At 53.5% G+C, this 27,225-nt stretch overlaps 2 protein-coding genes and 1 non-coding gene across 15 annotated transcripts in view; 2 read left to right on the top strand and 1 right to left on the bottom strand.

Annotated features, from left to right (window-relative positions):
• The window catches only part of ZNHIT3 (zinc finger HIT-type containing 3), a 38,604-nt gene extending 21,215 nt beyond the window's left edge, over positions 1–17,389 (top strand). For 2 of the 9 annotated variants that reach the window (XM_069542644.1, XM_069542646.1), the window contains exons 2-7: positions 8,364–8,474; positions 10,202–10,445; positions 10,538–10,569; positions 15,022–15,108; positions 16,294–16,377; positions 16,885–17,389. In XM_069542644.1, coding sequence (XP_069398745.1) covers positions 10,360–10,445; positions 10,538–10,569; positions 15,022–15,108; positions 16,294–16,377; positions 16,885–17,066 — 471 coding nt within the window. In that variant the 5' untranslated portion in view covers positions 8,364–8,474; positions 10,202–10,359 and the 3' untranslated portion in view covers positions 17,067–17,389. Of the gene's footprint in view, positions 1–2,077; positions 3,195–3,811; positions 3,952–4,217; positions 4,526–7,766; positions 7,994–8,363; positions 8,475–10,201; positions 10,446–10,537; positions 10,570–15,021; positions 15,109–16,293; positions 16,378–16,884 lie in introns of those variants that run through there. The other 7 variants (XM_069542650.1, XM_069542649.1, XM_069542647.1 and 4 more) reach the window with 6 other exon arrangements.
• MYO19 (myosin XIX) overlaps positions 17,265–27,225 on the bottom strand; it is a 33,428-nt gene continuing 23,467 nt past the window's right edge. For 3 of the 5 annotated variants that reach the window (XM_069542622.1, XM_069542623.1, XM_069542624.1), the window contains 9 exons: positions 26,885–27,037; positions 25,939–26,046; positions 24,989–25,059; positions 24,044–24,147; positions 22,286–22,401; positions 22,059–22,188; positions 20,716–20,801; positions 19,127–19,429; positions 17,265–18,031 (listed from right to left, as the gene is read on the bottom strand). In XM_069542622.1, coding sequence (XP_069398723.1) covers positions 17,903–18,031; positions 19,127–19,429; positions 20,716–20,801; positions 22,059–22,188; positions 22,286–22,401; positions 24,044–24,147; positions 24,989–25,059; positions 25,939–26,046; positions 26,885–27,037 — 1,200 coding nt within the window. In that variant the 3' untranslated portion in view covers positions 17,265–17,902. Of the gene's footprint in view, positions 18,032–19,126; positions 19,430–20,715; positions 20,802–22,058; positions 22,189–22,285; positions 22,402–22,854; positions 22,966–24,043; positions 24,148–24,988; positions 25,060–25,938; positions 26,047–26,884; positions 27,038–27,225 lie in introns of those variants that run through there. The other 2 variants (XR_011246972.1, XR_011246973.1) reach the window with 2 other exon arrangements.
• Positions 19,608–19,737, top strand: LOC138415578 (small nucleolar RNA SNORA11). The gene has a single exon (XR_011247328.1). It is a non-coding gene; the product is annotated as a small nucleolar RNA SNORA11 (small nucleolar RNA).

The following is a 27,225-nucleotide window of genomic DNA, read 5'->3' on the forward strand; positions in this document are numbered from 1 at the left end:
CTGAAGAGCAGAAAGTTGGGGAAATTCTCTGGTGGTCCAGTAGTTATTAGAACTTGGCACTTTTACTGCTGTGGCTCCAGGTTCAATCTCTGGTTGGGGAACTAAGATCCCACAAACTGCCCACCACACACACACACAAAGTTGGACTTTCTCTGGGGTTTTGGTAACTGTACCATGCCTCCTCTGCCCCTGTTTTCTCATCTACCTAATGGGTTAGTAATATCCACTTTGTCTACTTCTTGGGGTCACTGTGATGCCCTGGACAACATTAGTGATTAATTCATTGCCGACAAGCTACCCTTGTGGCACCAGTGGTAAAGAATCCACCTGCCAAAGCATGAGACAGCAGAGACACAGATTCAATCCCTGGGTTGGGAAGATCCCCTGGAGGAGGGCATGGCAACCCACTCCAGTATTCTTGCCTGGAGAATTCCACAGACAGAGGAGCCTGGCGGGCTCGGTCCATAGGGTCACAAAGAGTCAGACACAACTGAAGTGACTTAGCACAGCCATGGGGGCTACAGTATGGGGCCCATGTGTTGAGAGGTGGGTTTAGACCATCTCCTTCTGTGGGTGGCTGTCCCCTCCTGTCCCACACAACCATTTTCAGGCACTCATCCAGGGTGAATAAAGAGGGGTCAAGCAACTTGATTCACCATGCAGCACAACAGCCAACTTTAAGAATCCTCATTCAGTCTTGAGGATGCTGCCTGCCCTTCCTCTTGGTGTGAACTCAGCCCTGCCATTGTGCGTTGTCCCCTGGGGCTCTTCAAGCCACATCCAGCCAAAATGCACTATACACCCCAGAGAGCCTTAAACTGGAGTTGCCTGGCAGTTGTGGGCACTGGACATGGGTCCTTAGACAAATCTGAGGAGACCAGAACCTGATATTTACTTCTGCCAAATGAATGCTGGCCACACTCAGCTCCTTTGGAGCATCCTCTCAAAACTCTCTTGTTTAGACTTCTACTTATTTCTCTCAGCCTGAAAAGAGGCTTGGATGATGATTAGGAGGTAGGACTGAGTTCTGGGCTACTTTGATGATCCTGTGGGGTCACGGGGGGAGCCAGAGCATGGTAGGTCCAGTGTGGGCTTGGTCCTAGGCACCAGGGGGCTGCTCCTTCACCAACTGACCAGCCCTCTGTTCTGGACTAATTTTCTGCCCTATAGCCAGCTTTTCCATGCTGCCCAGTATCACGGCCATCACAGTTACACTCAAGTGACTAAGCAACTGAGTCATTTACTCCTTCAAGGACAAGATCTGGGACTCCAAGTTGCAGAGCTCTCCACTGGGGACACCTGATTTCGTCTACCTGTCTGGACATTGGGTTGGGGGGAGGGGCTGTGAACACCCACAGAAGTCAAGGTCATCTGGAGTGGAAGGAGAGACATCTTTACTGCAGGGAATGGGTATGTCTGTCTCACCCTACCCCGCTCAGGTAGTAGGGCTTGCTGGGTTTGGATGCAAGTGGGAAGAATTGAGTTCCTTCAAAGTGAGTGGACCCTCCTCTGGGCCCAGTCTCCCCATAGAACTCATAGGCCAAGTCTAAAGGGGTCCATGGAGATGCCCATAGTTCTACTGGTTTCAGGATGAAGCACAGAAATTGACTATTGTCCCCTCTGGAGTCGTTTGACGCCCCCACCCCCACCCCAGGCGAACATAGACTCTCCCTGGGCCTTCTCAAGGAACTCGGGCCTCTGACGCGATTCCAGTTTAAACCCGCTAGGCAGACAAGGATTCTTGTGGATTATTAGGCCAGTGTGAACGAGGCCAGAGCCTGCCGGGATGGGAATGGCGGCTGCAGGCAGGACTGCTGTCTGTTCTCTGTCGGCGGGGCCCAGGACGCTTCAGCACCGTGGGCTGGACAGCGCCTTCGGAGCAGTAGGGTGGGGCCCGACGGGAACAAGTGTCATCTCTTAACCAGAACTCACCCAGGGGAAAGGGCTGGGTTTCCGGGCAGGCTCTGAGCGGGGGAAGTGGGCGGGGCAAGGCATCGTGGCCCTAGTGCAGGCCAGCGATTTGACCAAAGAAGGGAAGGCAAAGAGGTTGACAAACTAAGACTCTGGAAGGGCGAGTGTACTTGGCACAAGAAACCTGAGGAGGCTGGGATCCCCTCTGAGGCTGAGATGAGATGCAGGGTTCCTGTTAAATCATGATTAAGTCCTGAGCCTGGCCGCTCTAGGCTGATCATAACTCCTCTAAGGGGACTAATTTTTAACCAGTCCATGCCCGAAAGGCTCCTGGGACCCAGAGCTTCCGAATGGGCTAGGTCTCCCCAGCTGGGACCCCTCATCCTGGACTATGCACCCTGGGTGTAGAGGTCACAGGGCAGGTCACTGGTTTGCACCCTTCTCCGTCTCCCCACCCTGCCCCCATCCCCAGGAAAGGCTTCTCTCCATGGCCCCAGTGGCCCCCCTGGGCACGTATATATTCCATAAATATTTGTCAGGAGACCAGCCTCACCGTTCTTTCTTCAGGGAGGATGGCCTGGGCTGGAAAACAGAGCCTGGAGCTTTTGTTACCTGACCCAGCCAAACTCTGGACAAGTTCTCAGGGTCCTGGGAGCCTTGCGTTTGTTTTGGACACTGGTTCTCAGCCATTGGTACACATCCGTCTGATCTCAGTGGCAGGACTTGTTATGCAAGTGACGTGGGCGGGGACAACCGGCTCTGCACACACACCAACACTTATTGCTACTCCTGCCCAGTCCTACCTACTGTACACTGTACAGTTGGGCTACTGGCCCAGAGAGGGGCTGCAAACCATCCCAAGCCACACAGCAAGGCAGGGGAGGGGCAGTGCTGGGTAGGACCTGAAGCATCATGGGAACATCATTCCAATTGTAATAACCTATGGGGAAAAGCCAGGGAACAGCAGCTCGGAACTTAGCCTCCCACTATGTACTCGTGGACCTCAGTGATCACTCCCGCCTTTGTCACGGCCACACGTGCAGCTGTGCTGCACATTCTGGACAAGCTCTCAGGGTCCTAGGAGACTCGCGTTTGTTTTTGGACGCTGTCCTGGGGTTTGCTGTGGCCACGAGGCAGGGGGACCGGTCCTCAGCCCCTAGCTGTTCCTCTGGTCCCCATAAGTGGAGAATGTGACTGAGGGTGGTCACTTGACAGCTGCCAGGAAAACCAGCACTGTTTGGACCTAATTGGGAAGAAGAAGTGCAGACACCAGCCGTCTCCAGGTATTTGCTGTTGTTTTTATTTGTCTGCATAGGTTCTTTTTTGGGGAGCAGGGGAGCCTTCCCCTATGGCTCATCAGGTAAAGAATTCACCTGCAGTGAATTCTGCAGGAGGCACAGGCGAAGCAGGTTCTGTCCCTGGGAAGATTCCTTGGAGGAGGAAATGACAACCCTCTCCAGTATTCTTGCTTGAAAAATCCCATGGACAGAGGAGCCTGATGGGCTATTGTCCAAGCGGTCACAAGGGTCAGACACTACTGAGCTACTAAGCAAGCAGGGTCTTTTCTTTTTTTAATTATTATTTGGTGGCAGTAGGTCTTCTTGCTGTGCGCTGGCTTTCTCTGGTTGCTGTGCAGTCTCTCATTGCAGTGACTTGTTTTATTGCAGAGCAGGGGCTTCAGCAGTTGCAGCTAGCAGTCTACTAGAGACACTTAGAACCCGCGGCTGGCTCACAGGAGAGCCAACCCGTTTTGTGGACTAGTAGCCAATTTGGGGACTTCCCTGGTAGTTCAGCTGGTAAAGAATCCACCTGCAATTTGGGAGACCTGGGTTCAATTCTTGGGTTGGGAAGATCCTCTGGTGGAGAGCATGGCAACTCACTCCAGTATTCTTGCCTGGAGAATCCCATGGATAGAGGAGCCTGGAGGGCGACAATCCATGGGGTCTCAAAGAATCAGACACAACTGAGTGACTAAGGATAACACAGCCAATTTTTATGGCCTCAAGACAAAGAAAATCCCTGCTGGAAGGGTGGCATTAGGTGAGTGGTTAGGATGCTACAGGGTGAGTACTAGGGTGGGTGTTTTACCTAGTATGGGATCAGGGGACTGGCCTGTTTGGATCAGGAGGCTCATGGCAACAGTTGCTATGGGGCTTGGTCACTTCCAGAGATTTTCGCCCCATGATCTTGGTACAGGGCTCCACATCTGTGACCTTGGTCATTAGGGTTGCACAAGGGACTCTAGCCTCTTGCTCTTGGGATGGCCTCTAGGTTCCAAGGGTGTCAAGCTGAAACCTCTCTTCCAGAACATTCTCTAACTAGAACAGCAGCCAAACTCATGCAGATAAAACAGCTGCTGCCCCAGGGTGCTGGGACACCAGTGTCTAAGTGGGTGATGTCAGAGTCACCGGGAACGCAGAGAGGCGTGAGGACAGTCGCGGGCTCAGGTGCGGCTCGTGCAGGGTATGGGGTCTGGGGCGGAGGGAAGCGTGCGGCTGTGGCTCTGCGTGATGCTGCTTTGACCTGCTGGAGCTGTGAGAGGTTACGGACAAACTCAACTGGAGGCTTGAAACTAAAGAGACACCAAGAAGAAACAGGAAAAAGAAAGACAGAGGTAAGGCAAGACAGAGACGGAAAAAAAGAATTTCAAAAGGCACAGGTAAATTGGGCTCCCTGTCTCTTCCCAGTTCCCTGAGTGAGTGTCCTGAACGGAGCCTGAGAGGGAAGTGGGGCTACTGGGTCCCCAGTTCTAGTTCCTCCTGCTTGTTAGAAAGCGTAAGGAGTTCTCCAAGCTATGGATTGTGCTGCCTTTAGGACGTAATCTTTATGAAGGAGTCTAACCTATCCAAACTTCTACAGTGAGGCTGGCTGCTCACTGCACTTTAAGTCAACCAGCCCATGTTTGTTTTCCACAGGCTGTTTGGAAGAAGGCTTGATTTCTCCTGAGATCCACACCATTCTCCTTATCACATGGTTGCTTGGCTACACTGTTAGTGTTCTCCTTTTTTGCAAAACGCATAGGCTGAGAATCTTAAGTTCTGCTCTTTTTCGCTTAGCAATTCCACCTATAAATCATTTCTCTCTTCTTGCATATTACTGAATGCAGTCAGGAGGAGCCAAGCCATACCTTCAATGCTTTTATTAGAAATCTCCTAGCTAAACATCCAGCGGCATCACTTGCAAGATCCACCTTCCACAGAACTCGGGAACAGGAACACAGTTCAGCCAAGTTCTTTGCCAGTTTTTACTAAGGATCAACTTTCCTCCAATTTCCAATGTTGTTTATTTCCTCCAGAGACCTCATCAGAATGGCCTTTACAACCCACATTTCTACCAATATTCAATTCACCATCACTTAGCTGTTCTCTAAGAATTCTGATATAAAGAACTGATTCATTGGGAAAGACATTGATGCTGGGAAAGATTGAGGGTATGAAGGGAAAAGGATGACTGACGATGAGATGGTTGGATGGCATCACTGATTCAAGCAAACTCCGGGACATAGTGAAGGACAGGGAAGCCTGGCATGCTGCAGTCCATGGGGTTGCAAAGAATCAGACATGACTGAGCAACTGAACAACAGCAAGAAGATTAAGGCTTTCTCTACAGCTCTCCTCCTCCTCTGAGGCCACACTCAAATTGCCTTTGAAGGTCCCTTCATGGCAGTGTAGGCTTTTTCTAGGCTGCATCTCAAAACTCTTCTGGCCTCTACCATTACCAGGTCCCAAAGCTGTTTTCACATTTTTAGGCTTATTACAGGAGCACCCTACTTCCTGGTACCGATTTCTGTCTTAAACCATTTGGGCTGCTATAATAAAAATTCTATGAAATGGGTGGCTTGAACAGGAAACATCTAGGAAAATATTTATTTGTGTTGGATCTTGGTTGCAGCATGCAGGCATGTGGCACGTGGGGTTTTTCACCACTGTGCTTGGGCTCTTCCTTGTAGTGCTGGGCACAGTGGGCTTAGTTCCCTGATCTGGCAATGAACTCACCCACCAAGGGAGTCCCATCAGCCTTTTGTTCTCACAGTTCTGGAGGCTGGGAAGTCCAACATCAAGGTGTCACCAAATGTGGTGCCTGCTTCACAGACTGTTATTCATGAAAGGAGGGCATGAGAACCCTCTGGGGTGTCACATATAAGGGCACTAACACCATTCATGAGTGTTTCATTCTCGTGACCTTGTCACCTACCAAAGGCCCCACCCACCTCTTAATGTTATCATATTGAGGGCTGGGATTTCAGCATATGAGTTTTGAGGGGGTGCAAATGTCCAATTCATAGGAGCCTCCTTGCCAACACTCGGTATTGCCAATCTTTGTAATTTTATTTACTCTGGTACGTTTATGGAATTATACTGTGATTTTAATTTGCATCTGATATCATTTTCCTATTGCCTGAATAACTCTCCTGTGGAGGTCTGCTGATGAAAGAGTCTCAAGGCTTTAATTTTTATTTGATTCCTTTGATCTCTGTTCTAGGGAATGTATGGTGAGAGATGTATGTATGTTGACTTGCAAGTGGGAGAAGGTGTGAGAAAATGATAGTGTGGGGTTTGACCTTTAAGGTCTGTGCTCTTCTATCAGTTCTGCTGAGATAATGCAATTACTCTTTCTCTCTTTAAAAAAATTTTTTAAAAACTATATTTTTGACTGTGTCGGGTCTTAGTCGCGTAACACAGGCTTTTTGGTGGCAGCACACAGATTCTCTAGTTGCAGCGCAGCAGCTTAATTGATTCATAGCACGTGGGATCTTAGTTCCCTGACCAGGAATTGAAAGCCGCGTCCCCTGCATTGCAAGGCAGATTGTTGACAACTGGCCCAGCAGGGAAGCCCCTATGTCTTCTGTTGTTTGGAAGTTCTCCTTGGAGTCTAACAGAAGGTCAGACTGTCACTGTCTCGAGTTGGGGAATCAATGCCATTGCAAGATAAAATAACATGCAGAGAGTTGAAATCAGATAACTTGGAAACCACTCCACCGGAATCTCAGGCTGTCTTTATTTGATTCATACCAACAACCTCACCCCCTTTAACTTCTGAAGCACACTCTCAGATACTAGAGAGTAAGTGGAAGGGAGGAGATGAAACCAGGAAGTATAGGTTCCTAAACACACCACTGTGGACACTTGGTGCAACCAAGAGGGCGGAGGGTTAGAGGTATTAGGACTGTAGAAAGAAGCTGAGATTGAGCACAGCTCCACAGGGAGCCCAGCTTTATCAACCTCTGGCCTCGGATACGGGCATCAGGCAGCTTATATGCCCACCCCATCATGGCATCAGGAAAGACACAGGGCACTGGGTGCGCCCTAGTTAGCAACCTGAAAGCTCCAGAAGTACTATTAAGCTTTCATCAAGCTAATATGGGGTGGCCGGATCTCTGCTCCAGGGGTTGCCAAGAGGCGCGGGCCGGGGGACAACCCCGGGAACTCTCACTGGACAGCCCAGGCGCATTTGGAGCTCTCGGCTGGCCTGGTGTGGGCCTTGCTTTCATGGGAGAGTCACTGCTGCCCATCCGGTCGTCGGTTTCAACTCCTCACTCTTGACTCTCTTGTGCAGGCCAAGCCTGGGTTTGCTTTTCCCTGCGCGGTCAATGTTGCCTCCCAAGCAAGGTGCAAAGTCGGGTGCGAGAGGCGCTGCAGACCTGCTCAGGCGCCAGCCGCGCCAGGACTAATCTCTATCTGGGGCGCCCTCTGGCGGTGCTAGGTGCTGGACCTGGGCCTCCACGTTGAAGACAACGTCTCCAGTCTTCAGCGTCGGCGCGGGCTGGGCCCGCCTGGAATGTGCTGGACAGCGCCTGCCAGGCAGCGGGGCTCTGGAAACCATTCCGCTATGATTATTACCTCTCCTCTCTCCAGGTTCTGCTCTGAGCCTCAAGCTGACGCTGAGAAGACGCGAGGCAGCCTTAGCTGCTAGGAGGGCGTGATGGGGGACCATAGAGAGCCAGGGCAAATCAGTGTGGACATTTGGTTGTTGGGCCCAGCGTCATTCCTGTCTTTCTGCTCTGAGCTAGCCATTGCCCAGAGGAGCTGTACCAGGCTTCTGTCGCTGCTTCTTGGTTTTCCCCAACCCCCCCGCCGTCACAGTTAAGCCACCTCCTTTCCTGGATATTGGAGCGGGAGGGGTCGGTTCATGGAAGATGGGGGTCACCCAGAGTAGAAGAGGTATTTCTACTGTATGGAATGTGCATGAGAGGAATTCCAGGAAGTTTTTTTTTTTTTTTTTTTGCTGGAGTCACCATCTCTGAACCTGAAGGTAGGGGAGTCAGCATGGTATGGATGTGGATGGGGTCAGGTTGAGCCCCTGAAAATTGTGGAAGCTCGGCATGGCCTCAGCCTCCACACAACTCACAGGAGAAGTCTGGGTGGGCAATGGTGATGTCCTTAGTGGGGGAATTAGTACTGATGCCAGAGAGCACGGGATTCAAATCACTGACCTCTGTTCTTCCCTGTTAGGCGCGGACTTTCTGGGACACTTCCGATTCAAACTAGCAGTGGTCACAACTGTTGAGGGATGCAAGGGATGCTTCAGAGTATTGGATCAGCGGGAAAACATTGGATTTTGGTGTGAGTTCTGTTAGGAGGCTGGAGGCAGGGGCAGCTGCATGCTGGGGCAGGTAGGCAACCAGAGGGGCAGTGCCACTTCAGCACTGAGGACTGGACAGCACCCTCAACAGCCTGGCAAAGCCGAAGGAGTGACGGCTAGTCACTCCAGCCCAACCCCAGTGCGGCTCACTGAGGCTGGCCGTGGAACCCTTTTAGAGGGGTCTGAGCTCCAAGACCTCAGCCTCCAGGAACTTGGAGCCTGGAACCTGGGCTTATGGGGTTGGGACCAGAGCTCCAAAAGAATTATAGACTCTAGATATCACATAAACAACCCTTTGTAGCACTGCAGATCACAAATCTTTTTACAGTCACCTCTCTGCCTTGCAATAGCTCAGAAAAGTGGGAACATCTACTCTAACAGACGAGGGAGCTCAGATAGGGTAGCCAGTCTCTCCAAGTCACACAGCCAGCAAGGGGTCTGAGCTAAGACTTGAAGGGCTGCTTGGGAATGTAGCAGATTCATCCCTACAGACTATGGCAGTGGAGGGGGGCCTTGTGGTAAGGAGATCCTGAGGGCTGATGGATCAACGCAAAGGGGTTAGGGTTAGGATTAGGGGGTGAGGGTGACTTATGACCCCAAGACAGCACTGCACATGTGGAGTGGGAAGCCTGGTAAAGCTGGACAGTGCTTGGAAGAGGAGCAGGGCTCCCAATAAAATATGACTTTGTCTATTCCTAAAGCCCAAGGTGGCATTCAAGCCCTTTTCTGGACCAGGATCTCCACCTTTGGGCCAGAGGTCACTCATCTGTTCCCTGGCCAATCAGTTCCACCCAGGGATTCTCCCTCCTGCCTTCACTCTAAGCCTTAAGCTCCCAGAGACAGTGGCTGCTAATCCCTGGGTGTTCCCAGCCCAGCGTCTGGGAAGCACTGGGCCCACAGTTAGAGCTCAATAAACATTTGTCACTGGCCAAGGCTTGTCTTCCTTTCCTGTGAGAAAAATGGCTGGGAAGAGCACCTGTGTGTCACGTGGTCTAGCTGAGTCTGGTTTGGCCAGTGTGTGGACTTCTCATTTGCTGTGCTTAGTCGCTCAGTCATGCCTGACTTTTTGCCATGCCATGGACTGTGGCCCGCCAGGCTCCTCTGTCCATGGGGATTCTCCAGGCCAGAATACTGGGGTGGGTACCCTTTCCCTTCTTCAGGGGATCTTCCCAACCCAGGGATGGAACCCAGGTCTCCCGCATTGCGGGCGGATTCTTTTGCAGCTGAGCCACCAGGGAAGCCCAAATGAGATGTGTGGGGAGAACCCAATACCCATGCAATACTGAGAAAGTCCAAGGCAGAAGATAAGGGCATTTAGCCCCACCTATTCTCTTTAGGTATATCCAGGGCAACAGAGCCGGAGAGTGACAATGACTTGCTGAAAGTCACATAGCCGCGTAGGGACAGGCACAGGGCTATATAACAAGTTCTTCCACGACGTGACCTAATCAGGGAGTGAAAGTCGCTCAGTTGTGTCCGACTCTGCGATCCCATGGACTATATACAGTCCATGAAATTCTCCAGGCCAGAATACTGGAGTGGGTAGCCGTTCCCTTCTCCAGGGGATCGTCCCAACCCAGGGATCGAACCCCAGGTCTCCCTCATTGCGGGCGGATTGTTTACCAACTGAGCCTCAAGCCTAATCAGGGAGTACCCCTGACAGCGGGCTCTGGATGCGTATCGAGTGCATCGACTTTCTACTTCTCAGGCCTGGAACGATGAGTGGGATCAATCGATTGCTTTTGACGACCAGTAAGTGCTGCGCGCTGATTGGTCCTGGTTGAGGAAACGGAAGAAAGGGCGTGCACGTGGGGCTCCGCGGCCTGGGGTTGGCACGCAGTCGGGGGGCGCGTCCCGGGAGAGACCATGGCGTCGCTCAGCTGCGGTACCGCCGTCTGCGTTGTCTGTTTGGAGAAACCCAAATACCGCTGCCCCGCCTGCCGCGTGCCCTAGTGAGTGCCGGGGGTCGCGGGGAAGGGGGCGGGCGGCGGGAAGCTCCGCGCCTCCCTCGGGACTGACGCAGCCTGTGGCTTTGTTTTTGCAGCTGCTCCTTGCCCTGCTTCCGGAAGCACAAAGGTAAGGCCCCCTTCTTCGTGGACCGCAGCGCCCTCATGCCGCTGCGGTCTCGGGAACGTGAATCCCGGGGCCCGGCTATCAGCCTATCAGCCTTGCAACGCCCGACCCTGGGGACCGCCGCCCACCCACCGTGGGCAGACGGATACCTCTTCCTGCGAATGCGCCTCCACTGTACGGAAAATAAAAAACCTTTCCTCTGCTCCACTTTCCTTTCTGCGTGCCATCTTTTTTTTTTTTTTTTTAAAGTCTTTGGTTTTTGCCCCCAAAGCCTCTCCTAGCTGTGCCTTCCTCTTAGTTTTCAGCTCCGCGTTCTTTGGCAGAAGCTGCTCTGGCTGAGGTTAACGACGTTTTCTTTCTTTTAAGTGATGTCTTCATAGAAACGGGGAGCAGCGACCCTGGCTCTCACTGTTACCAAGTCTACATTTTATGTCTTTTTCTATCGGCGCCTCTTTTCAGTCTTCAGGGACCCTTTCCCACGCCCTCTTTCTCTGTGACTTTTCTGCTAAGAGTTCCTCACTGGTGGTTTGCCTGTAGTTTTATCCCCTCCAGTCTCTGATTTTACAGCTGTTTGTTTCGCGCACCACCGTCTCCGCTCCAGCTTTTTTTTTTTTTAATCCTAATGTGTTTGGAGCACTTAAAAAAAAAAAAAAACACCTTTCAGCTCAAGATAGGAACGAAGTAGAACTGCTTTGCTGGATTAGTTTGGGAGCTGTGTCTGGAATGCTTCTGTCTGGTCCTACAGCCCTGTGAGGCCCCTGCCAAGACCCCCTAGCGCAATCTGGGTAATTTTTCTGATACACAGATTTGCGTAGTTCACTCCTGTGTTGAGAGTCTTCCCTGGTGGCTCAGATGGTAAAGCGTCTGCCTGCAACGTGGGAGACCAGGGTTCGATCCCTGGGCTGGGAAGATCTCCTGCAGAAGGAAACGGCAACCCACTCCAGTACTCTTGCCTGGAGAACCCCACGGGCCGAGAAGCCTGGTAGGCTACAGTCCATGGCGTTGCAAAGAGTCAGACACAACTGAGCGACTTCACTTTCACTTTCTCCTGTGTTGAAAACTCCAGCCTCTCGGTTAGTGTTTTTTTTGAGGGGCCAGGGGAACGCTGCGTTGGTTCTTGTTTGCTGCTAAGGGACTTTGTCTAGTTGCGGGGGGGGGGGGTCCTTCTCTTTAGTTACAGTGCTTGGGCTTATCATGCAGTGGCTTCTCTTGTTGCGGAGCACTGGCTCTAGGGTACATGGGCTCAGTAATTGTGGCCCACAGGCTTCCTTGCCCTATGGCACGTGGCATCTTCTCAGACCAGGGATTGAACTGGTATCAAAGCACTGGACCACAGGGAAACTCTGCTTGCTTTGTTCTTATTAAAAAAATTTTTTTTAATTGAAGTATAGTTGATTTACAATGTTTCAGGTATACAGCAAAGTGATTCAGTGATCTGTATCCTTTTTTGGTTCTTTTTCATTATAAGTTATTACAAGGTAATGAATATAGTTCCCTATGATATACTTTCCTTGGTGGTTCAGTGGTAAAGAATCTGCCTGCCAATGCAGGAGACATGGGTTAATTCCTTGAGCTGGGAAGATCTGCTGGAGAAGGACATGGCAACCCACTCCAGTATTCTTGCCTGGGACATCCCATGGACAGAGAAGCCTGGAGGGCTATAGTCCATGGGGTCACAAGAGTCAGCTACCACTTGGCAACTAAATGAAACAATAATATATTTTAGGCCCATGTTGTTTATCTGTTTTGTACATGGTAGTGTGTTTCTGTTAATCCCATATTCCTAATTTATTCTTCTGCATCCCTTCTCCTTTGGACCCATAAATTTGTTTTCTGTGTCTGAAGTCTGTTTCTGTTTTGTAAGTAAATTCATTTGTATCATTTTTTTAGATTCGATATAAGTGATATCAGGATTATTTGTCTTTCTCTGACTGACTTCATTAGGTATCATAATCTCTGGGTCCATGTATGTTGCTGCAGATGGCATCATTTCATTTTTATGGCTGTGTAGTATTCCGCCATATATGTATACACCACGTCTTCCTTATTCATTTTTCTGTTGACGGACATTTAGGTTGCTTCCATGTCTTGGCTATTGTAAATAGTGCTGCTATGAACATTGGGGTGCATATATCTTTTCAGATTTGAGGTTTTATTTTTTCTGGATATATGCCCAGGAGTAGGATTGAGGGCTATGGTAACTATTTTTAATTTTTTTAGAGAATCTTCGTACCGTTTTCCATAGTGGCTTACCAATTTACATTCCTACCAACCGTGTAGGAGGGTTTCCTTTTTTTTTTTTGAAGGAGTTCCTTTTTTCCACACACACTGCAGCATTTATTATTTGTAGATCCTTTTTTTTTTTTGGCTTACTGAATTATTATAAGGTGAACACCACCCAGCTCAGGAAAATAAAACTTGGACTTCCTGGTGGTTCAGTAGATAAGAACCTGCCTGTGAATGCAGGGGACACAGGTTCTACCCCTCGGAGCGTCTAAGCCCGTGCACTGCAACTGCTGAGCCCACATTCTAGAACCTCTGCTCTGCAACAAGGGAAGCCACTGCAGTGAGAAGCCCGTGCATTGAAAGAGCAGCCCCTGTCTGTTGCAACTAGAGAAAGTGTGTGTAGCAATAAAGACCCGGTGCAACCAAAATAAAATAAAAATAAATTATATATTTTTCAAAATATTTAAAAAACTGCCTGTCAGTGCAGGGCCAGTGTGTTCATCCCTGGTCTCTGAAGTTTCCATATGCCTCGGGGCAGCTAAGTCCACATGCCACAGCTGCTGAAGCCTGTGCCCCTAGAACCCGTGCTTTGCAGCAGGAGAGTAGCCCCCACTTGGTGCAAGGAGAGAGAAGCCCTTGGAGCAAGAAAGACCCAGCACATCCAAAAATAAAAAAAAATTTAAAAAGAAAATAGAACTTTGCCATCCACTCCAGAAACCCCTCCACACGCCCTGTCCTGACCCACTGTTCTCACTTCCTGTAAATGACCACTCTGTTGAACTTTATAGCAGTCACGTCTTTGCTTTTTCAGTTTTATTATGCAAGTATGTATCCTGAAAGAGTATTGTTTCATCTTGTTCCTAGTTCCCTGACCAGGGATTGAACCTAACCTAACCAAGTCCCAACCACTGGACTGCCAGCGAATTCCCCCAAAATGTGATATTTCTTTTAAGTCGCTCTCAATTTGTAAATTGCTCCTCCATCCTCTGTTATTACCTTTTTAAAAAAACAATTTCTCTGTGGAAGAATTCAAGCCATTTGACTTGCAGAGTTCCCCACAGTCCGGGTTTTGCGGACTGCAAACTCGTGCTGCGGTTAGGCATACTCCTCAGTCCTCTATTTCTTACAAATTGACAGATTAGAGACTGGATCAGAGCTCAGGGTCAGTCTCTGGCAAAACTACAGGTGGTCTTAGGCACAGCTATAGATGGTGCATAATGTCTGGTGATCTTTTTTTTTTTTAATTGAAGTATAGGTGATTTACAGTGTTACTAGTCTCTGTACAGCAGTGACTCAGTTATGCATATACATAGCATTCTTTTTTCTTTATAGTCTTTTCTATTGTGGTTTATCATAGGTGACTGACTGTAGTTGCCTGTGCTATATAGTAGGACCTTCTTGTTCATCCATTCTCCTAGTATTTTGCATCTGCTAACCCAAACCTCCTGCTTCATCCCTCCCCCAGTCCCCTCCCCCTCGGCAGCTACCAGTCTGTTCTCTGTCCAGGAGTGTGCTGCAGTTTCATAGGCTCATTTGTGACATTTTAGATTCCACATTAAGGTGCTGTGGGATGAGACAGACTGGCGTCTTGCAGGCGGCTTCCTCCTCTTGTGCCCCATCCTCCTGCCAGGCCTGCTTTGCCTATCCGCTGCCAGTTGCTTGTCACCATGTCCTTGCACCTGGCTCGACTTGCTCAAGGGTCCGCTCCAGCCACGGGCCTTTCCTGCTGCCCGGAATGTGCTGGCAGCACCTCCCCTTCGTCTCCCCACCCTCTTGGGTGACTCGGATCCGACTCGCCTTACCTCGTCCATCTCTCTGTCCTCTGTGAGGCGGAACCCCTCCCAGGTGGGCCTGGTGAGTTTCATGTGTGGACTCCCGGTGGCGCGTGGAACCTGCACATTCAGTATCTGAAACCGCTGAGAACACAGTTTGCGGCTAATTAAAGTCAGTGTGTTACTGCATTGTGGTGAAGTCTCTGGGATCAGGCAGGACAGGGAGGATGGAGACGGGCCCTAGGGGAGCGTGAGGCGGGCTTCCTCAGCCCTTCTGCCGGGCCCAGGTTTCTCCTGCCCCTTGACTGGGTCTCTCACTTCCACTCCTTCGTCCCCCACCCAGTCCCTTACCCCCTACGTAGGCTTCCCCCTAGATGCTGGATGCTGGCTTGGGGGAGTGCTGCAGCCTTGTCACTCAAACGGAGGTGACGTACACCTGAGATTTGTGTCTTTTCAGAGCAGTGCAAGCCTGCAGCTGGTCCTGTCGAGAAAAAAATAAGATCAGCTCTTATTGCAAAAACTGAAAAGCCTGTGGAAAACGAAGGTGGGTTGGTTGACTGCAAACACACAAACCGAGAAAAGGCTTTCAAATAGAATATGTGGAAAGAGGAGAAGAGACTCATGGACTGGGGCCAGGAGGCAGGCTCACCAGGGAGCAGCAGCTTCCTCAGCCCTGTGCACCGGGGGGCACACGTCGTCACGGGTGGCGAGGTGGGGCCGCCTGAAGATGCAAGAGAAGGACGGGGGTGGGGGCGGGGGGGGGGAAGGCCGCAGCCGTGGTTTGGGGTGAGCGGTGGACCCTGCTGGCAGGAGCCGCCTCTAGTCACGGCTTCGGGTCTCCCTCCCTGGGCCTGGCGGGGGTTCACCTGACCTGGACCCGTGTGGCGCATGGCCTTTGGCCTCGCTGCTCCTGGTGGCCCTCAGAGCCTGCAGCACGAGTGTCCTTCCCATCCATCTAGCCTTTTTAAAAATATATATGTATATATTTTTTCTGGTATTGGGCCTTGGTTGCCGTGTGCTGGCTTTCTCTAGCTGCAGAGAGCAGCACAGGCTCTAGGGTGAGTGGGTTTCAGTGGGACAGCGCTCAGGTTCCAGAGCGCAGGCTCCATAGTTGTGGTGTAGCATACAGGATCTTCCGGGCCCAGGAATTGAGCCCGTGTTCCTTGCACTGCAAGGCAGATTCCTAACCCCTGGGCCACCAGGCAGGCCCCACGTACCCTTTCTTTAATGCCGCCTGTGCCCCGTGCACCATGCTGGGCTCTGAAGACGGCCCCTCCCGGTGCCACTGAAAAGGTATTGAGCAGTCAGAGCCAGGGGATGGCCCGCTTCTGCCCTTTGAAAAACCTCCTTGTTGCGTTCACAAGTTTCCGCCCATGCCGAAAACACAGGGAAGTCCTGTCCGCGGGTTTTTACAGACAGGGCTGGAGCCATAGTGAGCAGAGGTAGGCTGGGAAGAATTGGAAAATAAGGCCCTAAGCCCAAACATAGTTCAAGTGTGTGAACACTAGGAGGCATTTGTTAAAGTCACCAGCTCTTCACTTTCCTAAAATAAAGCGTGTTAGTATAGTCACAGATTCCTCAGAAGTGGTGGTTTCGTCTGTACCCACTTGCTTTCTCTCTATTCTTGTCGTTTGTGTGCACACACATTTTTTATTTACTGGAGCTGTTAAAGTCTGGCACCTGGGTTTCCTTTGTGGTCACTTAAACAGGTGACTGTTATGTTCCTTAGATGATGACGACGACTCTGTGGCTGATTTTCTCAATAGTGATGAGGAAGAGGACCGAGTGTCTTTGCAGAATTTAAAGAATTTAGGTAAGTCTGCAGGTAAGACAGTTTTTAAGCTAAGTCTGTGCAGGTAAAATAACTTTTTCTTAGGTGAATGGCATTAAGATATTTACAGAGGTCTAATAAAGAAAAGATTCGGACAGCATTTAACTTGGAAGCCAGCTGATGTGCTGACCTCACCTTACGTGAGCATGCATGCTCAGTCATACCCGACTCTCTGCAACCCCCTGAACTGTAGCCCACCAGGCTCCTCTGTCCATGGATTTTCCAGGCCAGAATACTGGAGTGGGTCGCCATTCCCTTCTCCAGGGGATCTTCCTGACCCAGGGATCAAACCCACACCTCGTGTGTCTCCTGCGTTGGCAGGTGGATTCTCTACCACTATCACCACCTGGGAAGCCCTACCTCATGTGAAATGCTGGGTCAGGGGTGCAGCGTGCTTGGTGTTTATTACGTTTGGAACATCTGGCTTTCAGCCGTCTCTGCCTGCACCCACTTGAGCTCAGCTTGGCTCTCCTCGCTGTTCATTTTAAGGGGAGTCTGCAGCACTGAGGAGCTTACTGCTCAACCCGCACCTCAGACGGCTGATGGTCGACCTCGATCAGGCGGGCGACAAGGCCGAGCTCATGCGAGCCTGCATGCGGGAGCCCTTGTTTGTGGAGTTTGCTGACTGCTGCCTGCGCATCGTGGAGCCGCCTCAGCGCGAGGGTCCTTAGGGTGGATTGCTGTGTTGTCTGCTCCTGCTGGGAGGCCGCCACATGGGGGGCCCTGCCCAGGGGTGGCGCTGCCAGGACTCAGCGGCTGACGTCAGGTGGGCCCCCAGACCCCTTCCAGCACTGCAGGCTGGGGCGCAGGCAGGCAGAGGTACTTACGGTGGCAGACCCATATGGAGAGAGAGCTCGATGTTCAAATGGTGGTTTTTAAGTGTTTTATTTTTGGTACAATTAAGACATAAATATTTACTGAGTTTCCACACTCATTTGAGTAAAAACTTGCTCAGTGTTTCTAAATAAAATTTTGGTGTGGTGTTTCTTTGGTATATTGCATTGATCATTCTTGATTTACAATCTAGTTGCTTGACATTAAATTAATCACATATTTAAATAGTAAGGTTTTGTTCCTTTTAAAGGAACTCAAGGCAAAGTTTCCCCCAGCCACAATTCTAGAGCTGATTTCAAGCTGACTTTGCCTGTGGGGTTGGAAGAGTGAGGTGCCCGCTGCAGTTATGGCCAGCACCGCTGAGTTGGATCCGTGAAGGTAGTGAAGGCCCTGATGTTTCCTAATCCTGGTTTGGTCACTGCCAACCCTGACACCCATCAGGGTGTGGAGGCAGGGGGTGCGTAGCCTGCCGCCCCAGGCCACTGGTGCAGCCGCTGGCCCGCCTGCCCGCAGAGCCACGGCTCCCTGAGTGCGCTTGGAGTCGCTGTGGGAGTCGTCTGGCAGCCGGGTGTTGATTACATGTCTCTGGCGAGGCCGCTGGCAGGAAAAGGCCTTGTGGAAACAAAGGCATAGGGGATGGCCCAGCTGGGCGAGGCTGGGAGGGGAGAAGAGGTCACACGTGGCCCGGCCTGTGTCTTTCCAGCAGGATCTGATTAAAGCCAGTAACACTGTCGGGCGAGGGTCCAGGGCAGGTGTCAGCGTAGCGCAGTGGAGACTTTCTGCAGTGGAACCTGATTGAGCCCTGGGGAGAGAGACGCAGCTCAGCCCCAGCTCCCGGGAGGTCGAAGGGACCTCTTGGAGCGAAGGCTAGGAGTGCAGGGAGGTAGGGACACCCAAGGACCTGCTGGAGTCACAGCAGTGGCAGACTGAGTGTGGTTTTCCTCCTTACTCTAAAATGGTAGCAAAGTCCAAAACGGTATTAAAGACAAACTGTCACGTCCACCTAGCATGAGATAGATGAGGAAACGCTAGGAGGGAGCGCTCTCCTGCCAAGAATATCATCTGTCCCAGTCTCAGGACTGCTTAGAGCTGGAAAGTCAAAGAGCTGCACTTGTGTTTACGCTCTGGCGGGCCTGAGTGTTGTCATGGCGATTTTATCCAGATTGTGTCCTATAGGAATTCCTCCGGTAGGAAATGCAGTTTCCTTCCTCCTGCCTTGTGTCACTTGATCCTTGTAAAAGGCGGGTATTAGCCCTTGTCTGCGCTCGCTGCCTCTTTCCCTGGCGGCTGCCCACAATATAAAACCCTGAACCACTGACTCATGTGCTTCTCAGGAATAAGATAAACCAAGGGATACAAGTGAGGGGAAAGTGTGTGTTAGTCTCGCTAGGTCGTGTCCGACTGTTGGCCACCTCATGGACTGTAGCCCGCCAGGCTCCTCTGTCCCTGGGAGTTTCTAGGCGAGAATAGTGGAGTGGGGCGCCAGTTCCTCCTCCAGGGGATCCCAACCCAGGGAACGAGCCCGGGTCTCCTGTATTGCAGGCGGATTCTTTACCGTCAGAGCCACCAGGGAAGCCCAAGTAGGGGGAAGCGTGGTGCTAAATCCAGCGCCACTGGAGGGAAAAGCTGCTGTTACCACGACCCATTTTTCTGGAAGTAGGACTAATTTAAAGATGAGTCAGAAGAGATGCTGCAACACTTGGAGGCAGCTTTTCACCAGTGGAAGGGCTTTGGAAAACCCTAACTGTAATGATGGGGACGACGCGACTGCTGCCAGCTGGGGTGCGCAGGGTTCGGAGGCCTTCGTCTCAGCCTCAGTCCCGCTCCTGCTGAGACCCCTGGCTCTGCCCCCCACCCCGCACCCCAGTCCGAATGCCAGCCCCATCGCATGGCGCACCTGAGGCAGCGCTCGGATGGACAGGACTCCAGCTTGTTCTTGGGCCGTCTGGATGGCGCAGCTCCTGGGGCTGCCCACAGGGAGCTGGAGGCAGGCGAAGACCACCAGCTTCCTCTGAAAGCCGTGAACACCCACCGCTGCGTTGGCCAGGGCCAGTCCCAGGGGCCAGAGGCGGGTTATTGCGCCCTGGAGCCTGGTCTGAGCCAGGGGCAGTGGGCTGGAGCTCGGGGAGCAGGGAGCTTGAGATGAGTGTTTTTCTTCCACACCATCCAGTTCTTCAGAAGCAAGGAAGGCCATTCTGATCTTAAAAAAGAACACCACATCACAGCTTTCTCTTAATGGAAAACAGAAACCAAAAGGCTCTTTGGTGATTCACCCTTAACAAAGTGAACTGAAGGGCACCTGGCTGGATGCGGCACAAGCCTGTACCCACGGCAGCTGTGCTGAGGCTTCACATTCTTTATTCAAAATAACAGCCTTTGGGGTGTGCTCAGAGCAGGGGGCCTGAAGAAATGGCTTGTCTGTTTATAACACACCCGACAGGAATCTGGGTTCACTGTAACAAGGGGCATAAAACGTGTGGCCTTCCTATGAACAGAAACCCAACACGTGTCCCCCTGACCTCCACGTGGCTGCTGGGCAGGGCCAGTACTGGAAGGAAAGCCGCAGCACGTAGTGGGGGAGCTTGCCACCTGGAGCCTGTCTAGTCCACGCCTGGGTGGGCCAGGAGTGGTCTCATAAAGGGTCTGAACCTCTCATTTCAAGGAGAAAAAGATTCCAACTGTGTGGGAAAGGCAAAACTGTGGAGATCAGTGGTTGTCAGGAGTTTGCAGAGGAATATACAGAGTACAGAAGTTTTCATGAGCAGTGGAAGTACTTTGAGCGACATTATGGATATATGTGGTCATACTTTTGTCCAAACCCACAGAGTATGGAACTGCTCTGCCCATTGGAGTGAGCCCTAAGGTGACCTGGGGATGTTCTGATTATGTGTCAGCGCAGTCATCCTTGGTCTAAAAAGAAAAAGAGAAGAGGTACCATTCTGTTGATAATGGCTGTTCATGTGAGGGAAGGCCATATGTGGGGAATTTCTGTACATTCCTGTCAAGTTTTATTTTAAACCTAAAACTGCTTTAAAAAAAGAAAAAGATCTCCAAAAAAAATTTAACACTCAGGTAGACACTTTTGGCAAAACTTTTGTTTCACTTTTATATATATATACATATTATATATGTGTGTGTGTTTGTTGGATTGTGATAAAAAATATATATTTTTTTAGATCAAAGAAGCCTGCAGGCCACTGTGGTTAATTATGCTGGCAAATAAAAGCATAAATTAACCTAAAAAAAAAAAATCCGCCTTATTGAGATCTAATTGATACACTGTAAAATTCACGCTTTTAAAGTGTATGGCTGTGTGAGTTTTAGTGTATTCCCGGAGTGCCTTGTACCCGTCACAGCTGTCCTGCCGCATGGCTGGCACGGTGCCCACATCACTCGTGAGGCCCTGCGGTCACCTGCCCCGAGGGCAGGGCCAGTCCCCAGCCTGGGCCCATCACTGGCCGCCCTGACCTCCGGCTCAGCACTTACCCTCCACTCCCGCCACGCACGCTTGATGACAGTGGCAGCCGCGTGCAGCCGCCGGACGTGCTTCCGAGCCAGCCAGGAACGGACGGCTGAGGGGTTTGTCCGGAAACAGGAAACCAGAGTTAACATGCTGGTTAGAGCTCTTGGTAAACCAGGCTACACCAGCGCCAGAGCTGCCGTAAACGTGGGAATGAACGGCGGCACCCGCGTGAGGCCAGGGACCAAGTCAATGGGACATGGACCTGGCTCTGAAAAACAGTGCTCAGACCTGCAGGCAGATGCCTACAGCCAAGGGGAAGCTGCCACCTCCCACCCTGGGCAGCGCCCAGGGAGCACGAGGGGTCTCAACTGTCTGCACCTTTTAAAACGACCTCTAAAAAAAAACAAAAAAAATGACCTCTATTTTTGGAAGCCCTCATTTGAATTTGCTCGCTCGCCTTATGAATCCGTGATAGATGCCACCACACACCCACACCTGGTGAAGGTCATAGCTACTGGACGGGAGACTGATCATGGGGCAATTTTAATTTTCTCCTTTTGAAATAACGCATTTTCTGGTTTCTTGGTACAGTCACTCAGAAAAAGGGCTATTTGGTAAAGACAGGAAAGTCACCGGTTATCAACCCAGGTAGTTTTGCAGCACCCTTCATATTTTTCAGGCCTACACACACACACCCCTTAGGAAGGTGGCATCACCTTGCTGTGTAAGCACATCATGCAGGTTTAAGCATCAGATTGGAAGTGGGGTTCCCATGAAACTAAAAATATTCTTCAAGAACACTTCTTAGCTGGATCACAAGGATGGGTCCATAATGTAGCCATGCCTCCACCAGCATCAGATACTTGGGTTGTTTCTAGTATTTTTGCTTTTTAAAGTGAGGCTGTCTCATGGTTCATACATTGCTTCTCTGTTTCATCAGATCTTACTGGTTTTTACCTTCTTAAGCGCAACAAGCCCAGGAACCCAGGTGATGATGGGAGTTGGTGTCAAGGGGAATACTACATGACAAACATAGCTAGCTGGGACTGGGGGAGGGGGATTCAAGGCGACTTCTGAGCCTCTGCCACCTATGGAGCACCCTTAGTTGGGGTGGGACGTGGTCTGCACTGAACCGGGGGTGCTCTGGGTGAGCTGGACAGGGAATTGGAGGCCCAGCACACCACAGGGTCATGCAGTTAACATCTAGAGGCTGGGACACAGGCCGCTTTGGCCTGTGGGGACTCTAGGAGCAGCGTCTCAAGGGAAACGGGTATCCTGTGGGGCCATGTGCAGCTGCAGAGATGGCCGCCCCTGGGCCCACCTGCTGGCCGTGAGTGTGGGCCATGTGCCCCAGGCCCCCTCCTACCTGCCTGGATGAGCACAGCTGCCCGCCTCCGCCTGGCCTGCGTGCGGCACCGGTGTCTCCTCCAGCCACGCTGGATGTGGCGGGCACACTGCTCCAGCACCTGGGCACGCGCGCGCTCCAGGAGCTCCAGCTGGGGGAAGGGCGTCCGCTGAGGTCCTCAGCCTCCTGCGTTCCCCGTCCTCCACCCAGGCCTGTGGCCGCCAGCTCCTCACCCTAGGCCCGCTTACCGTGGAGTCGGTCATGAATACCTTGGTCCTGCCGCAGTGCAGCGGGGCTGGCAGTGCGTGGAGGATCTCCTGGAGGAGGCCCCGCAGCGTGGCCGGCTCGGTGCACGGAGGGCGCTCTGAGGATGGAGACAGGGCCCATCAGCGTGTCACCATCCCCTCAGCGTCCCCCTGACGTACCACAGGCTTCCTTCCCGCTGCACCTGCTTCTCAACATCCCTTCCTTCCTTTTGGGGAGGAGGCCAGAGGGGGCCTCTTCTCATTGTCCCCCAGGCTGCCCCAAGGGATCTCGAGGTCCCCCTGGAGGCTGTGCCCTGCACTGGCCGGCAGCCCCCACCCTGGAGGTCCCCTCGGGCAGGGGGCACTTGGTGCCTAGACTCCCACGCTGCTTCGCCAGCCTGTTTCCAAGGCTCCAAACATGCTGAGGGCCGCACGGGGCAGCCCAGCCTCCCCCTCTGCCCCCGAGCCCTCCCGCCCCGGATGGAAAGTGGAGAACAGACCCCCAGACCCCAGCGGAGGCCCTGCCTGCCCCCCACACCTGGCAGGGCAGCTCCTGCAGACAGAGGGTTTACCTGAGGGCTCTGACCACCTTTAGCTGCCCAGGGCCTCTCTGGAGACAGCGGCAGCCAGAGGCGACGCAGCAGATGAGAAACAGCAGCAAAGCCGACCAGGGGCCCGGGGGGCTTTGGGCAAGAGACAGAACAGGAGAGCACACCGCAGGGAGAGCGGGGAGAGGTGGGGAGAAAGGATGAAAGGAGTGGGAAAACTGCCCGAGAGATGGGAGATCCAAAGCAGAACTGTGCCTGCGGGTGCAGGGCCCCGGGGCAAGGCTGGGGGGGGCGGTGTGCTGGGGGGACTCGCCCCGTCCTTGGCCTTTGCCCAGGTGTGTGTGTGTGTGTGTGTGAATGTATTGGGAGGACGCGGCAGCCTTTGCCCAAGTGTGTGTGTCTGTGTCTGTGTGTGTGTATGTCTGTGTCTGTGTGTGTGTGGGTGTATTGAGGGGACTTGCCCCGTCCTTGGCCTTTGCCCAGGGTCTTCACACCTGCTCTCACAGCCTCAGTGACGCCAAGTGCGACAGACAACCCCCCGAAGAGCAGGCCTCTCCTGACATCCCCCTGGCCAGGCCTGGCCCGGCAGCTGCCCCCAAAAGAAAGCCCTTTCCCGACCACTCTTCCCTGCTGGCCGGGCCTAGCTAATCCTCCCTACATCAAATCCAGTGCTAGCCAAGTCCGACCAATTTGTTCCCAACATTTCCCAACTGTGCCCACATCTAGAGCCTCTCTCCCCTCTGGCCACTCAGGGCCCCACCCCGCAGTGGCCTCCGGAAAGCCCCAGGCTGGAAGTGCCTCCCATCTATCTGGAGACTGTCCGGCTTCTGGGACTGGGGTCCGCCTGCCCCCAGCCTCGCCTCACTGTCCTCTATCCCCAGGAGCCAGCAAGCTTCAACAGCCTGGAGCTCCTCACACACACGGTGCTGTCTCCTGTCCATGCAGTGCCTTCACCCGGCTAGTCCCACCCCACCTCAGACGCCACCTCCTCCAGGAAGCCTTCCTGGTTCACCACGCACAGCATCCCATTTCTGTCTCGCCATTTTCCTCACTGCTTAACTGCCTTCTTTCAGTCTCTCCCACTGGACCAAGAGCCATGAGGGCAGGACTGTGTCTTACTCATCTCTGAGGCCCCAGGCCCTCGCCCTGAGATGGTCCAAGTAGGTGCCCAGGGAACTGGGTGAACAGATGACTGGCCAGTGGGTGCCCTCACCTGAGCGCCCTCCATCAGGACACGGGCCATGGCGGCCGAGCGTTGTGGCAGGACGGAGCCTTCTCAGTAGCTCGTACCGCTCCACGAAGTTCCGGTGAGAGACCCTGGAAGCCGAGACAGGTGGAAGGAGAATCAGAGTGACCAGCGGGGAGCCGGCTCACTGTTTACTCTGCTCGACCACCCGTGAGACACTGCCCTGCTGTGCCCACTGCGTGGATGAGGTCACTGGGCTCCCTTGGCGGGAAGCCAGCCTTGGCCTTTGCCAGATGGAGCCTTGCTTTTCTCCGCAAGGCCTTAACAGAGTGCACTCGCTCTCAGCCTCCAGGACACCCGCAGCCCCGCTTCCTCTTTTACCCCCAACTCCCTCCAGGCTGTTGCTGGCTTCTCATCCCTCAGGGAGTGGCCTCACACCTCCCGCCTCACCCTGGGTCTCCTCCTTGCTCATGCTGTTAAAAGTCACTGAGAACAGTCCCTCACATGCCCCAACATTTCAACCCTGACTCCCCACCCCTGGGCGTCCCCCCAGGTCATCCTGTGTCAGCAACTGTCCCGATTCACCCATTTGCCTCAGATGGAAGCTGGAAGTTGCTTCTGTGGCCTGGAAGTCGGCCGCTCCGCTCCCCAGTGACCCACCATCCATCAGCCCAGGTCCCACTCCCACAGCCACGCCACAGTCCACTTCTACCCCTTTTCTTTCACCAGGCCAGCCTTGCACCTGGAGGATCGGTAACCATCTCCCACTCACGTCCTCCCTTCTCTCCTGACTGTAGGGCAGACCCGGTGCCTCCACAAACCAGGGCACAGCAAGTGAGCACAGCCCCCGAGCTCCAGGCCGACTTCTGCGGTCCTGCCTCTCACTCCATCTCCGCGTCTGCTGGGCGTGGCCTGAGCGCCACCCTGGCTCCGCCCCGCCCCAGTGCCGGACCGACAGACCGACCCACTCACCTGATGGGGAAGCCGGCGGCACTGATGTGGATGGTCTCCACGAGGCCACAGGCCTCCAGCTGGCTCAGGACCTGCGGGGAGGGGAGATGGCGTGGGCAGCAGGGGCCAGAGGCCCCAGACGCCACGCCATCAGTGGCCCCGCTGGCAGGGAGCCGCGGGCTCCCGTGAGGGCGGACACCCTTTGGGGCAGCGAGCAATCAAGGGACCTGGAGAGACTCTCCCTGCTAGAAGGGGTCCCAGTGGCTCCAGATCCCTTTATGTGAAGCCTGGCTTCTGGTACAGTGGAGGCCGGTGCTGGCCGTCTTACTGCTTCCAACTCTGCTTCACAACGTAGCCTGATCCAGTTCCTAGTTTTTATTTATTTTATATTCTGCAGACAACACAGTGCGTCACAGCTGAGAGGTGGGGGAGGTTATACTGTGAAGACGCTTCCGGGACCCACCCAAGGTCTTTACCATACAGCCATGATCCTGGCCATGGACCCTAAGGCCACATCAACCATGTGGCTGTGGGGCCCACTCCAGCACCTTCCAGCTCTCACACCTCACCCACATCCCTCCACAGGCCAAAGGGCAGCTGCTGGCCACACAGTGCTTCTGAGCAAATTTTAGGAACTACATACACCCTCATCAGAACCAGCCCTGTGCCTGGTCTGTAAGGTGATGCAGACTCTCAGCTAATCACAAAAGACACCCGTTCCTCTGGGCCGCCTGTCCTTCAGGGCACGTGACTTGGTGAGCAGAGAGCATGATGCACTGTGGCCCCTACTCGCCGCTGTGGCTGGGCCACTGTGCAGCAGGCCACACCACCGTACACGACTGTCCTGCCAGAGCTGGGGAGAGAAGCCCTTCCTCACGCCATTCCACTTGGAGCAGACGTCCGTCTCTCACCCCTCCAGCCTCTCGGCACAATGGGACCCTCCACGAAGCAGCTCCAGCCCAGTGTGTTACCTCCTCTCGGTGGAATATCTGCGCCTGGGCCTGGCTGTTGGGCTTGATGCAGCGAATGTAGTGGGGTGTGGTGCCGTGTAGCACCTGCAGGAGCTGCTCCAGGGAGGCCTGCAGAGGAGAGACTGTGGCTCAGGCTGCAGGGGGGCATCGGCTGGGCAACCCGGAGACCAGGACCCTTACACACCCAGGATGACTCCCAGCGGCCCTCACTGGGTATACCCAGAGCACGCCCCCAGGGACCCTTCTTGACCTGTGACCCTCCACCTGGTCCATCTGCCTGCATCTAGTCTCAGGCTCCCCCCACAAAACCAGGGCAACCTTCCCAGAAGGGAACCGTCTCAGAACCCCTGTCGTTCATTCAGGCGACTCCTGTCATTACTAAGCCTGTTGTGTGTGCCGGGGCTACGACACAGCTGTCCACCGTCATCTCACAGCGCTGGGCCTCGCAGACACGGGGCAGGCCCTCAGGGGCGTGTCTGAGGCTGGACAAGGAGGTGTTTCCGGGCCCCGGGAGGTGATGAGAAGATCGGTCGGAAGCAGGACAAGGAATAAACCGAGAGGGGCGGCAGGAGGGTGGGAGTGCCGCAGAGCCGAGGGGAGGGCCGAGGGGCGGGGCTGGGAGCAGCCCACGGCGCCCGAGGACAGAGTCCGTCAGGAAGCGAGGGGGCTGGCAGCCGGCTGCCACGGAGCTTCAGCAGCCGCTGCTCTTTCGTGATCGCTCTATCGGCGGAGGGCGAGGGCACACCGCCGCCCACGGGCCCGAGGCTTCCCGTCACGCCAACTACAGACCCCCAGTTCATCTGTCAGGTTCCCGTCTCTACCGCAAATCGGGACCATGGCTCTGGGCTCCGCCGTGCTCTGGGTGCACAGCCCCGATCCCAAGAGGTGTTCGGTAAATGCTGGACACTCATGAGAGAGCACGTGGTGTCAATGCCGCCAGACCCACCTTGAACTTGGACACCACGGTCAACACAGGGGCCCGGTTCTGCCCGGAGGGCTCCTCCTGGGACTTTTCTTCGGGGTCGGCAGGAAACAGCACCTTGAGCAGGGGGTCCTGGGATTGCTGGAGGAGCCTGGTCAGCTCCGGGGGGACAGGGTCCTATGGGGAAAGGAAAGGGCAGCGGGTGAGGGTGGAGGGCTTGGGGGGGAGCTGCCGGCCCTGTTCACTGGGGCTCCAGGAGGAGGGCTGGCCCACGTCTGAGCCTGGAGGTCAGGAGACGCTGTGTGAGGCGGGTTGTTTCCGGGCAGGTTGTGCCGGAGTAGCAGAGACTTCAGAAAGGTGGGCCC

This window comes from Ovis canadensis, chromosome 11 (genome assembly GCF_042477335.2).
Source record: "Ovis canadensis isolate MfBH-ARS-UI-01 breed Bighorn chromosome 11, ARS-UI_OviCan_v2, whole genome shotgun sequence".
Classification (NCBI taxonomy): Eukaryota; Metazoa; Chordata; class Mammalia; order Artiodactyla; family Bovidae; genus Ovis; species Ovis canadensis.